This window comes from Ambystoma mexicanum, chromosome 1p (genome assembly GCF_040938575.1).
Source record: "Ambystoma mexicanum isolate Mex_15411 chromosome 1p, UKY_AmexF1_1, whole genome shotgun sequence".
In the NCBI taxonomy this organism is placed as follows: Eukaryota; Metazoa; Chordata; class Amphibia; order Caudata; family Ambystomatidae; genus Ambystoma; species Ambystoma mexicanum.
The window spans coordinates 33,063,222-33,078,795 of NC_090921.1; the positions used below are offsets into that span (position 1 = coordinate 33,063,222).

The following is a 15,574-nucleotide window of genomic DNA, read 5'->3' on the forward strand; positions in this document are numbered from 1 at the left end:
GAATTTCTGCTCTCATAAGAGGCCTTCTGTCCACAACCTCTCTATCCAACGGATTGCATTTGGCAACTACCAACGATCTGGCTACACACACCTGAGCCTCTTCCCTAATCCTCCCCAAATTTGATAATTAGTCAGGGAAGAGTGCAGGTGCTGCCGCCTGTCTCCAGAGTAAGCCCATACCACCAAGTACCCAGCCTCTTATTTATTGCCACTGCATTAGGACTAAGCTGAATCAGTCTACCCTTGGGTCTGGTGATAATACGATTTCTACTACCTATGGACTCCAACTCTTCCCTCGCTCCTATCTGCAATAGGTTCAACAAAAGGGGGGGGGGAGTGGTCACTCAAGTTCTTTTTAACTTCATTGTTATAAACATATAATAAAAATATTTAATCTGCAAGTTCTTTTTTATTATCTTCAGATCTTTCACCCTGGCCAAGTCTATGTTCTTAATAAAAATGTAATCAATCATTGAAGACGTGACTGCGTTGGCCCATGTGGGGACATCTTTTAGACTGGCTTCCCTGATGAAGATAGACAGGACAAAGCCCCAATGAGAAAGAAAGTGTGACCACGCTCTCCCTGTATTGGCCCTTCTGGTGATCGCTATGCACTCCCCACCCAAGTCAAGCCCATCCGTGTCACCAGACTGGTCGGGAGACAATGTGCATTTGCAGTTAAAGTCCCCCCTTATGACTATAGGGCCCACCCTGTCCTGTGCATGCCAACCAAGTAACACATTTTCAACCTTGTTTACGACTCTATTGTAGTCCGCCGTGAGTGGGTGTTATATAGTAGATGTTAATTAGAAGAGTAAGTGCCCGATGGCCATCCATCTTATCTGTCACCTTGGTTATGAATATGCCATCCAATCTGTCTTCACATGATGAATCGTGCGAGAGCTCCTAATTCCCACAGCGGTTAGTAACCCACACACCGGACGCCCTTTCAGGCCTTTCTTAGCCTTTTTACATGTAATCCTATAGCCGTCAAAGGCAGGGATTTCCCTAAGCCAGGTTTCCTGCAAAAAGATTGCCTCTGCTCCCAGAAATAATGCATTAATTTCTGTGTTCAAGAAAGAATTGTGGCCTCTCGAGTTCCAACAGCCAATGTTATACTCAGTGTCATTAGAACCCTGGGGGCTGTCGGGTTGTGGCTGGCAATGAGCTGGCAAGCCAGCCCCAACTCGACGGGGCAGGATTGTGGTCGCCCAGCCTCCGTTGATCAGTGTCAAAGTAGCATTTCACCGTAAGATTGACACGCCCCTTGTCTAAATGCTCGTTCCTTGGTCCTTTGGCACAATAAGTCTCGAAACCATTCAATAATAGATCTTCTTGGCACTCACTTACCAAGGATTCAGCCAACTTGGAGTAAAAGTTGACTGCACATTTCCCCAGATGTGAACGATCAATAACAGATGGACGAATTTGATGTCCATAGAGGAGATAGCCTTTAGGGCACGCATCGAGGCAAGCAATGCCAATATGCTATGTATATTTAGCGACACGTTCTTGTTTTCCTCAAAAACTGATTTGAAAATGATGGGGCGGGATCCAGTCTACTGGGTCTGATAGCCCCAGTGAGGACTCCGACCCTCCAACCGGCTGGGACCAACCCCACTTTGGGAGTGTCAGCCATTGCTTTTGCGAAGTGGAATTTTCGCCACCCAATCATGGTCAAATCCATCTTCTCTGTACTGTAAGGAACTCATTGTGGCAACAGTAAAGACACACACAAGTGATCACAGTTCAAGGGTGTTAATTGAACAATTAATGCAGGGTGGAAAAACACCTAATCTGAACCTAAATCTAAGATGGGAGCAAGTGACAACCATCAGAAGATATAAGGCAGTCCTAGTGGCGTGGTGTCAAAATATAAAAGGGCCTATACTAAGAAACCTATTGCCAATCCTTACGCTAAATACAAAAGAAGTGTGGAATAGGGTTTCAATAAAGAAAGAAGTGTTCTCAAATAATAAGTCAGGATGTGATTGCCAGGAGTCTCCCTTCCCTACACTTTCAGCCCAGGACAAGGTGGGTCTCCTGAGCACAGCACACACTCGAACTTTCCCAGCACGAGCCGACAGTTCTGCTCTTGATGTCAGATCCTTCGGTGACCTAAAGTCTCTTTCCAATAAAAAGTCTCTTGCCCTCACGGTCCTGATAGTTTCAACAAACCAACACACAGTTCTGTTCTACAAATACTTTGGGTGATAGCTTCACCGCTGGGTCCCCCTCTTCCGGGCGCAGGCCCTCAGATACTTTGGGTAATGGCTTCATCCCTGGGTCCCCCTCTTTCGGCTCGGACCCCAATCGACAAGCAGGACAGTGCACTTCTCCTTGTCTTACAATGTCTTTCTAACACAGTTCACTTGTGGACATCCCTCATTTGGGTTCACTCTTGTCAACACACTGGGCCTCATTACGACCCTGGTGTTAACCATGGCGCTATTAGCGCCATGGTTGACGCCGTGATTTTACCAACTCCGCCAAGGTGAATGGTGGTATTACCGCCCCATTCCAAAGTTGGCGGGGCGGTAATTCCCCATTCACCATTGGCCCTTCCCCATTCCCATTTGTGCCCCCATAGGGCTCAATGGGAATGGGGAAGGCGGTAATTACGGTACCGCAAATTGCAGTACCGTAATTACCTTGAAAGTTCCTTTGCGGGTTCCTTCCTTAACGGCTGGTAAGTACAGGACCCGCAAAGGGACCTCGTAATTAGGCGGTAAGGGTTTAACGGCGCCGACACCTTTTACGGCGCCGTTAACCCCTTACCGCCTGGGTCGTAATGAGGCCCACTGAATTTCTGTACTTCATACTTCACCCCTTCTTTATCAGCCTCCCTCGTTCAGGTTCACTCTCGCCAGCTTCACATTCAATTTGATTTCAACGTTTGCAGGATTCACTTCCCTTGTTTTCTCTTGCTGTGGGATTCACTTCCCTTACTTTCTCACTATACAGGATTCACTGTCCTTACTTTCTCTACAGTTCATAGGTTAAAGGCTTTCGACTGTACAGGGATTTTGTTGGACCTCCTTTATGACCACTTTGACCCATCTTGGCGGCTCTCCTACGGCCTTCTGGTATCTGTAGTTTCATCAATAGAGTAATCACCATGAGCATGCCCGCACGTGGTGCCTGACTCTGCTCTGCTGGTTACCCCACAGTTCATATATCACACTTCAATCATCCACTTGCTACTTTCGCTCACCACAGTTTGGTCTCTTTATCGGCTCTTCCTTTGACTCACCAATTGTGATGAACAGCTCTGCTTTCTTGTCTGTAGAGTCTAGGCTGGTACCATTGGCAATGCGTCTCTCCCCAGCTTGACTATCAGCAGAGGAGGTGCCTGTGTACCATGGACATCTGGTTCTGCACACGCAGGCTATTGTTCCTGGCATTACGTTTTCTTTTGAGGCTTCACGGATTTCTGTCGATAAGGGCAAGGTCACTTCTCCTGCTGGTCTCCTCTTGAGTCTAGCCGTCTTTTGCCTACTTTTGAACTGCCGGGCTGAGTCCGCTCTCACATTGTGCAGTCTGCCATGCTCGTCCTCTGCTGTCATGCTCCACCTTTTAACCCAGTCGGGAAGGGAAAGGGCCGTCGGGTGTGCGCGATTATGGTCAATTGCCTGACTTTGCCTGGCCCTTGTATTGGGACATGTCAGGTAAACGGCTCTTTTATTAGTCGGTTGTCTTTCGTGTTGTGCAAAAGTCCTCCCACACTAGTCCACCCCCAGGAACTGGATCCAATAGCGATGGCTGTGTTCTGGCCACCTGGATGACAGGTCCCCGGGGACTAGATTGGAAGACACCTTCAGGTTTCTTGCAGTGCTCACAGCACCCCTCGCAGTGGTACTGAGTGGCGTGTGGCACGACTCGCCCCCTCCACATCCTCCGATCCTTGAGGCCTCTGCATTCACTTAGTTTTTTTTTTTTTACTTTCTTGTTTTTTTATGTTGCCTAGGACCCAGGTCCTTCTTGCTGGTGTCTATTTTTGTGGTGTCACGCTTACACCTAGGCAACACCATTACAAGCTCTGTATTGGACGTGGAGCAAAGCACAGTAGGGCCACTTCCTGCATGGGTCGGATCCACTATTGACGCTGTCCTTTGATCAATAATGTTACCCTCTGTTTTTTCCCTGAGTGCTTATTAGCCACATAGACCCGAAGAACTTGAGTGATCCCCTATTTGAAATTTTTGGCCCATCTTTTGATGTTCTTAAATGTCTTGGTGGTGGGCAAGTTCCGCCCTTTGCTAGGGCTGCCATTCCTTTGGGTGGAGTGGTCCTCTTCCAGTGTTGTCACTGTGGGCGAATTGCTGACTTCGATGTACGTATCTTTAGATGTAGTGTCTAAAGGCATCTGTGCCACGAGTGAACTTAAGCCCTCCTTCGTGGCTTCCTGGACATTGAATCATTGCCCTGGAATGCCAATGACCAGCGATCATTTGTGAAGGAAGAAGTCTCGTCCGGTTGACTAGAAGCTGATATAGTAACCGGCATGGTGTCTGGAATTACAATCGCCTCCCCTTCTTGGGTCTTAAAAAGGCCTGGCAACATACTCAAAAGTTCATAAGCGCCTTCTGCTTCCCTAATTTCCTTTTCCAGGCTCATGCAAACATCCGACAGGGGGATGCTAGCCTCCAGTTCAGATTGGGCAAGCACTACCCCAGAAATGTCCAACTTGTGCCCATTAAGTTCCTGCACCCCAGACCTCTCTGTGGCCCGCAGTGCCTCATCGGCCCCCGCTGCTTCACTGTATGTTTTTCCTGCTTTCTACAGGAAGAATACAGTGATTTTAGCTTGGGCAGAGGAACTTGCTGGAATTCCACCCTCAATTGTGCCTGAAACCGCCTCCTGCTGTACCGAGGCATATTCTGAGCTTCTCAGGTTCTAACACTTGGCTTTGGATTTATTTTTCATGGTGGTGTGCAGAGGTTACAGTGCCCGCCTAGCCCTGCATGGATCAAAAAGAATTCTCCCCACAGTCTCCACTCCAGGGCGGAATGTTCAGGCTAAAATTATAAATGACCATTAAGTAAATATCGATGTCCCTGGGTGAAGGCCCACAGTCAAGAACTGGAACACCGTTTCTTAACTCCACCCACTACATTTGCATAGCGATAGAACCACAAATGATAATATTCCACAATTGCAACATTTTGGGGAAATTCTAACGATATGATTGGCTGCATGTCCTGCATGTCCACAAACCCCTAAAGTATCCTATAAATAACCACTAGGATTGGGCAGTGCAATTTTTGAACTCAAAACATAACACCCCTTCATGACATCATGACGTTACACCCACACCCCTCAATGACATCAGGATATGCTGACCGTCAGAAAACACTATAATACGATTGGTTGGCATCATTTAGTGTACATGTTGATCCCTTCCATCTGCCACCGCCCCACCTCCATTCGCAGGCCGTGCCTTGGCAAGACACTGTTGCTGAACTCTTCCTATTTTATTCTCTTCTGCCATAGTAACCGCGGCCTGGGCCGTCACATAGCTAGCATGGCATTCTTCAAACTATTGTGTGGGAACGCACCTGCTCCTGAGAAATGTCTGTCTCGCAACAGTCAATTGGACACTGCGTGCCTCTCCTACGTATCCTGACCTTGGCTGTTCAACGTTTCTTGGTTCATCAGCAGAAATTCAATTTCACTGTGAGCTGTGGCCTTTAGCTCTGCAACGTTTACCCTGAGCCTGCTAAAACATGACGGATCCATTATACCTAATGCAGCCCCATTTGCACACTAGCCCTAATCCTACCTGCCTCTATACAACAATATAAATGTGTTTAACTAAATGTGCATAGTTGCAAGACCTTGAGGCGCATGTTCTGCTCCACCTACACTCCAAGAATGAAAGCAAGAAGGAAAGGCTTTGCTGCGCGTGTTACCTAAGAGTACTTTATAAATGGAAGTGAAGAGAAAGAAAGGCAGAGGAATGGCTCTGCTGCACGTCTGCTTTTCTGTGCTGCAGAATGGCCGTCCCCTTATTCTCCAAGGCACCTAGTCCCCTATACTACTATATACTTCCTTCATAGGTTCTCTCATAACTTTTATGCATGTGTTTCTCTACAAAGCGCCAGTTCCCCGACGTGTAGCACACTAAGTATTTGGCCTAACACATGGCACCACCTGGTCAGTTGCCTTCTTCTGCACGCTTGCAGTACACTCAGTGGAACAACCCCTTCTTCAAATTCTGAGAACAGGTAAAGGCATTGATTGTAGAAGAAAAAGTAGAGTGTGTCCTAGATACACTCTTTGGAAAGAAGATATATGCACTTGTGCTTGTAATTGAGATTGTAACTAGTTTAGTATGAATCCCTAACCTGATGTTAGGCCCTTGAACAAAGAAAAAGGCAATTGGGTATTGTGACAGGTCAGAATCAGGAGACGGACAAGGAGCACAAGCTCTAGGACTGTGCACTCTTCAAAATCCAAAGAAGACTAGTCTTTCCCTAAGCCTGTAAATCTGCACGCTACTCTATGACAGAAACCAGTAAAAGGGCACTCGTCAGGATGCTTACACATAGACACAGTCCTCTGTCTGAGGTCATCCTACTCTAACCTAGTCACATTTCCAATCTCTGAAAAGAATAAGATCAAGACAGCAAAGGCATACCTTTGGGAACTACCCACTTAAAAAGGAATGGCTACTGGCTTTCAACCCCCCCCCCCCTATCCTTTCTTTGCATAGGGGACGGAAACCTTTGGTTCACCAGAAGTTTCAGACTACAACTCCCACAAGCCGTAGTGAATGGAGGAGGATAACTTGTCTTTCCTGCACCCTCTTTGAGGTCCTCTGTCTCTTCCCCCACTCCATGGGAGGCTTTGCGCCTTCTCATTTCCTACTCTGGGATTGCTCTTTCCTCTCACTGGGGTTTCCCTCCTTCTCACCCCCCCTCTGGCTTCTCTTCCGTCGCTCACCACTCTGGGGCTTCCCTCTTTCTCACTCCTGACTCTGCCTTCTCTGCCCTTTCCCCCCACCTGGACTCTGCATCATCAGTCTACGATTCTTCTCTTCCGGTGCTGGTATGCGTCTTCTTATCGATACTTCGCCTCGGCCCTCCGAGGTACTTTGTCCTCGTTCTCGTTGCTGCTCCAGTCGCTCATCTGCTGTGCCTTCCTGCACTCTCCCAGTGCGCACCGCCGGCCACAACCCATGAAACGGTTGGTATACTCGTCTGCCCATCATTTTACATGGAAATTGGTAATAGGTCGGGTCAAAAGCTGAGTCGGCCATTTATTAAAGGGGTTATAGTATTATCAGACAACTTAGCCCCTACGCACCCCATAAAGGTGTTAGTGTCTGGGGGGTGGGGGGGAGTGTTGACTTGTATCCCTCTCTGGGGTGTTTCGGTCACCTCAACTGGGATCCCGCTTATCCTATCCCCTAGGGGGTAAGCGTAGCAGGCTCACCTGCCTAGTCGCAAAGGCGGTGGCCCCCCGTTGGGGAGAGGTGACGATCTCCCGGGATTCATCACAGGGTATAACCATCAGAAAGCAGTATTCAGGAATAAGTAGGTTCAGCGTAATATTAGGTAGCCTATGCATCAATGACACAACAGCCGAAATTAGTAAACCGAGCAAAGTAACTATTAGAGTTATTATTATATTTATTGAGCGCAGTCCTAGCTTCGAGAAGCAACGGACCACTTTACAGAAGTGTATAACATTACAGATACATAGCGGAGCGCTTTACAGAGATATACACCAATACAGATACATAACATAGCGCGTTACAGAGATATACACCAATACAGATACATAACGGAGCGCTTTACAGAAGTGTACAACATTACAGATACATAACGGAGCGCTTTACAGAGATATACACCAATACAGATACATAACGTAGCGCGTTACAGATGTATACACCAATACATATGCATAACATAGCGCTTTACAGATGTATAACGTAGTGCTTTACAGAGAAAGACACCAATACAGATACATAACGTAGCGCTTTACAGAGATATACACCAATACAGATACATAACGTAGCGCTTTACAGATGTATAACGTAGTGCTTTACAGAGAAAGACACCAATACAGATACATAACGTAGCGCTTTACAGGGGTGTACACGAATACAGATGCAAAACATATTCAAGATAATGCAGTTGAAGTGGCGATGAAGCAGGGAAAGGAACAAGTGGAGAGATTATTATTATTATTGAATGTATTCAGTGCTAACAGCATTCTATATGATTTAGTGTGAAACCTGACTAGCTTCCACCAGCCTGACCTTGCAGGGTCATTGTGGTTTAGAACACCAGAGAGATTAGATGGATCACTGTCTTATATTCTAAACCATGTCCTAGGCCAGCATGTGATTTCTGTAATCTAACCATCTAACATGGCCAGCTGGACTGATGGGAGTTAGGGTTCATTGTTTAGACAGACTAGTTAGTAACACAGTAAGGGCCTCTGTGTAACATTTAACCCCAGGAGTGCCTTGCATTATGTAAACCTTACATTGTGTAAATTGTGTGCTGTGCACAGAATTCAATTCCTTACCTTTTGCTCTGTGAATTGTATCACCTGTGTCCATTCATTGACAAGAGGGATGCCCCTTGAGTGTTGTGAGGGCATGACAACCTCAACAGTTCTACATTCTCCACTTATGGTATCATGACATCAATCGGGCCATCCTGAGCCACCGAGACTGACCATCCCCTCATGTAAACAAAAACTATTCAACTGTGAACCTCCTACACTGTCTCACTACACTGATGGGTGATGCCCTAACCCAAAACGTTCTCACGTATTGACAGCTGCTCCCTCTCCTTTTAGATCTACGCAGCACATTTATAATGGAAATGTTTAAGAAGTTAAATGACGTTAGAAAATATAACTGCACTAACATGCTATCTATATGCTATCTATAGAGCTGTACTTTATTTATTTTAGATTCTGCATTCCTGCGCTGCTCACGTTCTAGCATTCTTTTTATTCCTTGTTTCTTCTGAGAGAGAGACAGGGAGAGATTCTGTCTCTCCTCCAGTCTGCTAGTGAGGAACAGGGATAACAAGTCATAGTTCTCCTTCAGTAATGAACCTTTGGGATGTGTGATAGCAGAAAGTAACTGGAGCTTTGCTTCTTTCAACAGCACATGAGGCCGTTATCAAAATGGAGAACCGTGACAGAAGACCGGCCCAGAGGAATAAAAGGAAACCCCCAGAAGATGGACAAGTTCAGTCTGACAACCTGATAAAGACATCAACACACTCACAAAACCCCCAAAAAGCGTGCATATGTGCAGAATGTGGGGAGAGCTTCACTCAGCGTTCACAATTGTACACACATCAGCGATGGCACAGAGGTGAGAGACCGTACCAGTGTAATGAGTGTGGGTTGATCTTCACTTGGCGTTCACAATTGTACACACATCAGAGATCCCACACAGGAGAGAGACCGTACCAGTGTGCACACTGTGAGAAGCGCTTCTCTCAGATTGGAAGCCTACAGAAGCATCAGATGATTCACTCTGGGGAGAGGCCCTTCGAGTGCGCCGAATGTGGGAAGCGTTTTAATCAGATGTCAAACCTTAAAATACATCAGAGGATACATTCTGGAGAGAAGCCATATAAGTGCGCAGAATGTGGTAAACCCTTTATTCAGATGTCTTCCCTGAAGATACATCAGAGGACACATTCTGGGGAGAAGCCCTACAGGTGCACAGTTTGTGGTAAGCACTTTACTCAGATGTCACAATTGAGGCCACATCAGAGGATACATTCTGGGAACAACCCCTTTGAGTGCACGGAATGTAGGAAGCACTTTACTCAGACGTCACACCTCAGGAGACATCAGAGGACCCATTCAGGGGAGAAGCCATACACGTGCACAGAATGTGGCAAGCACTTTACTCAAACGGCACACCTGAAGAGACACGAGATGATACATTCTGGGGAAGGAATGACAAATCAGAAAACAACAAAGCATTTCCTCAGAAGACCTGCAAAAACAGAAAATAAGTGGGAACATTTTCTTTGCATCAGTCAACACCCATGAACACAGTCTAGTTTGACAAGCCCGCAGAGGACGCTTGGAGCTGTACCGTAATTCCTATGTAGCTTAAGAGAAAAACAATCAATCTTGAGTACATCACATTAATATTCAACAAAGTGCCAAAAAACATATAGTGAAATAAGAAAGACTGACTTGACTTTTGAGGCCAAGGACAGAGTTCCCAACTGACCTTGCAATTCCCTCATTTAGAATGAATCTCCTCACGAAGGGCACATTGTTAATTTTACCCCAAAACCTCAAAAAAGTGGCTGCTATTAGTACACTGCAAAAGAAATTGGAAGAACTCTTCAAGGAATGTCCTGCAAATCATACAACAAATAGATAACACTTTATTCCCACTGGCTTTCATTATTGACCACTGGGACTTCATTTTCCCATAAAACCCAAAACACTGCATTTTCTCCCAACAGCTCTCTGAGCCTGTGCTCCATCACAGCATGGCTTCGCCTTCATCTCTCCTCTCCATAACAAAGACGCCCCTACCCTGGGAGTATATTTGTCAATTGTACTTTTATTGTTACTGGCGACATTCATTTTAATGCCCGAAAGGTGCTGTCCCTTCATTGAAACAGACTCCAGTGTTATTTTCAGCATTAAAAGTTTCACTCTTAACCTGTGTGTCATTTATATTTCAGATGCTTTCAGTTTAAAAAAAAAACAATTTCATATAAAAATACTGCAGCCTGATTCACATTTAAAACCACTAATCATTATACAATCCTTTTAATGTATTTTACCCCACAGTAGGTTTTACCCCAAAGAGTCAATTTGCTCTCCAATCTTGACTCTAATCTCCCTTCTGTCCTCATTCTCCTCGATCTGTCCTCTGCTTTTGACACAGTCAACCATGCCATCCTGCTCAATCGCCTCAGTGACAACCTTGGTATTAATTAGGCCCTAGCCTGGTTGACCTCCTTTCTCGCCGACCGACCCTCTCAGGTCCAACTGGGGTGTTTCCTCTTTTTTATCTCTCTATGTGTGTCCCTGGGGATCTAACCTCTCTCCCCGGCTCTTTAACCAATACCTGGCACCTCTTGCCCGCTACTTTCTGCTCCAATTTTCAATGTTATGCGAATGACACGCAGCTCTCTTTCTGGCTCCCCTCAGCCACCACTGCTTCTTCTCTAATACCAGACTGTCTGGCCGGAGTTCAGGAATGGTGTGCCGCCAATGATCTCTGCTTTAATGTCAGTAAGACTGAGATCCTCCTCATTGGGACACTCGCTCCCTCCTTTCTTCTCTCTCTCTGACTGCCCACTCTGGGCCCTCTTCCTGCTCCATCCTGTGAGGCTAAGAACCTAGGTGTCATCTTCGACTCAACCCTCTCCTTCTCTCCTCACATCTCTGATGTCTCTAAGAAGTCAAGCTATCAGCTGCGCCTCCCCAGTTGTATTTTTCCTTTTTTCACTTTCCTCAGAAGCTCACTGTCTCCGGTGCTCTGGTCCTCTCTAGGCTGGACTATTGCAACAGCCTCTTTCTAAATCTTCCTGGCTCTACTCTTCGACCGTTACAATTTATCCAGAACAATACTGCAAGACCTGTCCTTGGTCTAAAGCCCAGGGATCGTATCTCTCTAGCTCTGAAATCTCTTCACTGGCTGCCTGTGGCTGCAAGGATCAAGTTAAAGACCCTCTGCATTGTCCACAAGGCTTTCTGGGGCCTGGGACCGCTCTACCTCCAACTTTCTCTTCCAAAACATCTTCCTTCTAGAGCTCTCCGCTCATCCACCTCCAACTCTCTGAGGGTCAGACACTTCTCCAAGCAGAGAGTTGGGGGCAGATCTATCTCCTCGGCTGGGGCCTCCCTCTGGAACAGCCCCCCTGCCTCTCTCGAACTTGAGCAGAACCACCCTCGGTTCTGGAAGCAACTCAAAGCCTTCCTTTTCACTTCTGCTTTCTCTCTTCCTCTCCCCTGCTGATGCACCCGACTGATCTGCGCACTGAACTCGGGCCCAGGCTCCTACATGTCCAGTTGCTCTCGCGCTGCCTCTGGACTCCCAAGAACTTAAGGGTCTATATCTGCAACCCTACAGTCCCTTTCCTCTGCACTTATGAGCCACCCACTGGCTGCACTTGTGAGTTAACTGCACTTCCCCATGCCCCTTCCCCACTGGCACTTCTCCCCTTCCCTCTTCCCTGCACTTGCACGATCTGAATGACACAAGGCCTAGTAAGATCGTTATTTTGTCCTCCCTTTGTTTCTCTCTCCTTGTCTTGTCACGCCTAGATACACCTGTATACAGGCGCGTTAGAAATGCCACATCATATAATATCAAAGTGCTAATAGCCTTACACCGATGGACGGGGTCCTCTCACAGGATATGTGTCCTTCGCAAAATCTATGTATAAACGTGGGTATGGGAAATTATCCCACAATATGGACCCCTCGTATATACCTGGGCAGCCAATGATATTTATTGTGGGATGCTGAAAAGAAAAGGTTGCAGCGAAGATTGGTGTAAAGAGCACTTCCTACCGTAAAGCACACATAGAAAGCTGTTCATTTGTTGAAGACCGGCCTATCTGCTCGTGGGAATTCACAATTAAAACGTGCTCAGGATAAATCTACAAGAATAGTAGCAACCTCTCTGATAGCGTGATTACTGCATGTGGAGTGAGAGGCACGTGTGGTGGCGTGAATCCATCTTGTGTTGGAAAATATTAGTTTGTCTTGCATCCTAAAATGTTCCTCTCCATGTTCTCTTTTCGATCTTCTGGCTTAATTCAGACCTTCACCATGGTCTTTACATTTTCTCCGTACCACTCCAAAGTCTCTTGAATTTTCGGGCTTTAATCAGACCTTCACCATGGTCTCTTCATTTTCTCCAGAACTCTCCACAGTGTCTTGGATCTTCTGTCTTTATTCAGACCTTATCCATGGTCTCTTCATTTTCTCCAGACTTCTCCACAGTCTCTTGGATCTTCTGTCTTTATTCAGACCTTATCCATGGTCTCTTCATTTTCTCCAGACCTCTCCACAGTCTCTTGGATCTTCTGGCTTTATTCCGACCTTCTCCATGGTCTCTTCCTTTTCTCGGGATCTCTCCACAGGCTCTTGGATCTTCTGGCTTTATTCAGACCTTCTCCATGGTCTCTTCTTTTTTACCCAGACCTCTCCACAGTCTCTTGGATCTTCTAGCTTTATTCAGACCTTATCCATGGTCTCTTCATTTTCTCTGGACCTCTCCACAGTCTCTTGGATCTTCTGGCTTTATTCCGACCCTGGCTTTATTCCGACCTTCTCCATGGTCTCTTCCTTTTCTCGGGACCTCTCCACAGGCTCTTGGATCTTCTGGCTTTATTAAGACCTTCTCCATGGTCTCTTCCTTTTCTCTGGACCTCTCCACAGTCTCTTGGATCTTCTGGCTTTATTCAGACCTTCCCCATGGTCTCTTCATTTTCTCCAGACCTCTCCACAGTCTCTTGGATCTTCTGGCTTTATTCAGACCTTATCCATGGTCTCTTCATTTTCTCTGGACCTCTCCACAGTCTCTTGGATCTTCTGGCTTTATTCCGACCTTCTCCATGGTCTCTTCCTTTTCTCGGGATCTCTCCACAGGCTCTTGGATCTTCTGGCTTTATTAAGACCTTCACCATGGTCTCTGCATTTTCTCCAGACCGCTCCACTGTCTTGTGGTGAAGGTGCTAATTACGCACCTACCAACTGCGGGAGTAAAGAAGTTGCACGGTAGGGGTGCGGGTAGCATTACACGGAATAACGCAGGTACTTTGAGCCTCAGACACACTGCATAAAGGACTTCACTGGGAATGGTAGGGGTAATGATACTTTGGATGTAAAGTTGGTCCAAAATATTGCTCTATGATTAGCTAAAGGAGGGGAAGGGCAAAAATGGCACAAATACGCATAATGGGAAATCCCTCGGGGCGGCTGGACCCGGAAACTTTCGATCTAAAAACACGTGATCGCAACAACCGGGGGGTTGTGGAAAGGGGAGAGGAGGCTCAATCTACTTGTCATAAGGGAATTAACACAACCAGAACTATTGATATTGATATTTTATTTCTATCGCGCTCGTACTCAAGTGATTCAGAGCGCGACAAGGCAAGGGAGGGGACGGGGGGAGAACAAAACAGCGATCTTACTAGGCCCAGTGACATTGAGAACACGCAAGTGCATGGGAGAGGGGGAGGGGAAAAGTGCATGGAAGGGGGAGAAGTGGAAAGTACGAAGCAGAGGAGAAACTGATAAATAATAACAAATAAATAAATAATTAAGGCAACAAACAGTGGTAGTGCAGCCAGCAATTTGCAAGTGCTAGGTTTAAGGCAGCAGACAGGGTAGGTCTGCTAAGTGCAGGAAGAAAAAGGGGGGGCTATATGGGTACAGATACAGACCCCAGTGCAAGGGGTGGCCCGGAGGCAGTGCGCAAGGGTGGCAGGGTGAGCAGGTACCTGGGCCCAGAGGACAGAGGGTGACCAGGTGCACAGTGCCAAGAGAGAACAAATCAGCAGGGGAGAGGGGGAGCGAAGGCAGAAGAAAAGAGGAAGGTCTTGAGGTGCTTCTGCAACCGGAGATGGTTCTCCGCAAGTTTTAGAGTGGCAGGGAGGCTGTTCCAGAGGAAGGCCCCAGCCGAAGACAGAGATGTACCCCCAGCAAGTTTCTTTGAAAAACGACTGACCCTGAGGGAGTTGGTGGTAGAGGAGCGAAGAGCTCGAGAGGGGAGATATTTGCGGAGGGATAGCTGAAGGTATTTTGGACCCAGGGCCCAAAAAGCCTTGTGGACAATGCAGAGGGTTTTGAATTTAATCCTTGCATCCACTGGGAGCCAATGGAGAGATTTCAGAGCTGGAGAGATACGATCCCAGGGCTTGAGGCCAAAGGCAAGTCTTGCAGTCCTGTTCTGGATTAGTTGCAGAGGGCGGAGAGTAGAGGCAGGTTGATTTAGAAAGAGGCTGTTACAATAGTCCAACCTAGAGAGAACCAGAGCTTGGGATACCATGAGCTTCTGGGGGAAGGAGAGGAAAGGCAGAGTACCTCTGAGGAGGTGCAGTACGAAGTTTGACTTTTTAGAGACCTCAGAGATGTGGGCGGAGAAGGAAAGGGTGGAGTCAAAGATGACCCTGAGGTTCTTAGCCTCGCAGGGGGTGGTAGGAGGAGGGCTAAGGGAAGCCGACCAGAGAGTGAGGGGAGAGGATGGTGAAGTTGTGCCGATGAGGGGGATCTCCCTCTTGCTGGCATTCAGACAAATATCATTGGCGGAACACCAATCTTAAATGGCAGTTAGTCAATCAGAGATGGGAGAGGAGGTGGCCGAGGGCAGCCTGAAAATGAGTTGAGTGTCGTGTTAGGCAGAAACCTGTGCAGTTCCCTCTGGGACCACTGCAAAAGATCTAAGACTACAGGTGGTTGGCAGTAAACCCAATTGGTAGCAGTCTGTACCACCCAGATTTACCTGGTAGCTGTGGCTGAGCAGTCAGACTTTTCTCAAGAAGAGTTAGGCAGTATACAGAGTATTCACAATAGGTCAAAAGAACACAGTAGAACAAGCAAACACTGACCA

The 15,574-nt window shown here is 46.9% G+C and overlaps 1 protein-coding gene across 4 annotated transcripts in view; it reads left to right on the forward strand.

Annotated features, from left to right (window-relative positions):
• The window catches only part of LOC138565198 (uncharacterized), a 201,452-nt gene that overhangs the window by 41,605 nt on the left and 144,273 nt on the right, over nucleotides 1-15,574 (forward strand). For 3 of the 4 annotated variants that reach the window (XM_069642962.1, XM_069642963.1, XM_069642964.1), the window contains exon 4: nucleotides 9,131-10,665. The exons of the other annotated variant lie outside the window; for it this stretch is intronic. In XM_069642962.1, the coding sequence (XP_069499063.1) occupies nucleotides 9,131-10,035 (905 nt within the window). In that variant the 3' untranslated portion in view covers nucleotides 10,036-10,665. Of the gene's footprint in view, nucleotides 1-9,130; nucleotides 10,666-15,574 lie in introns of those variants that run through there. 4 annotated transcript variants of the gene reach the window in all.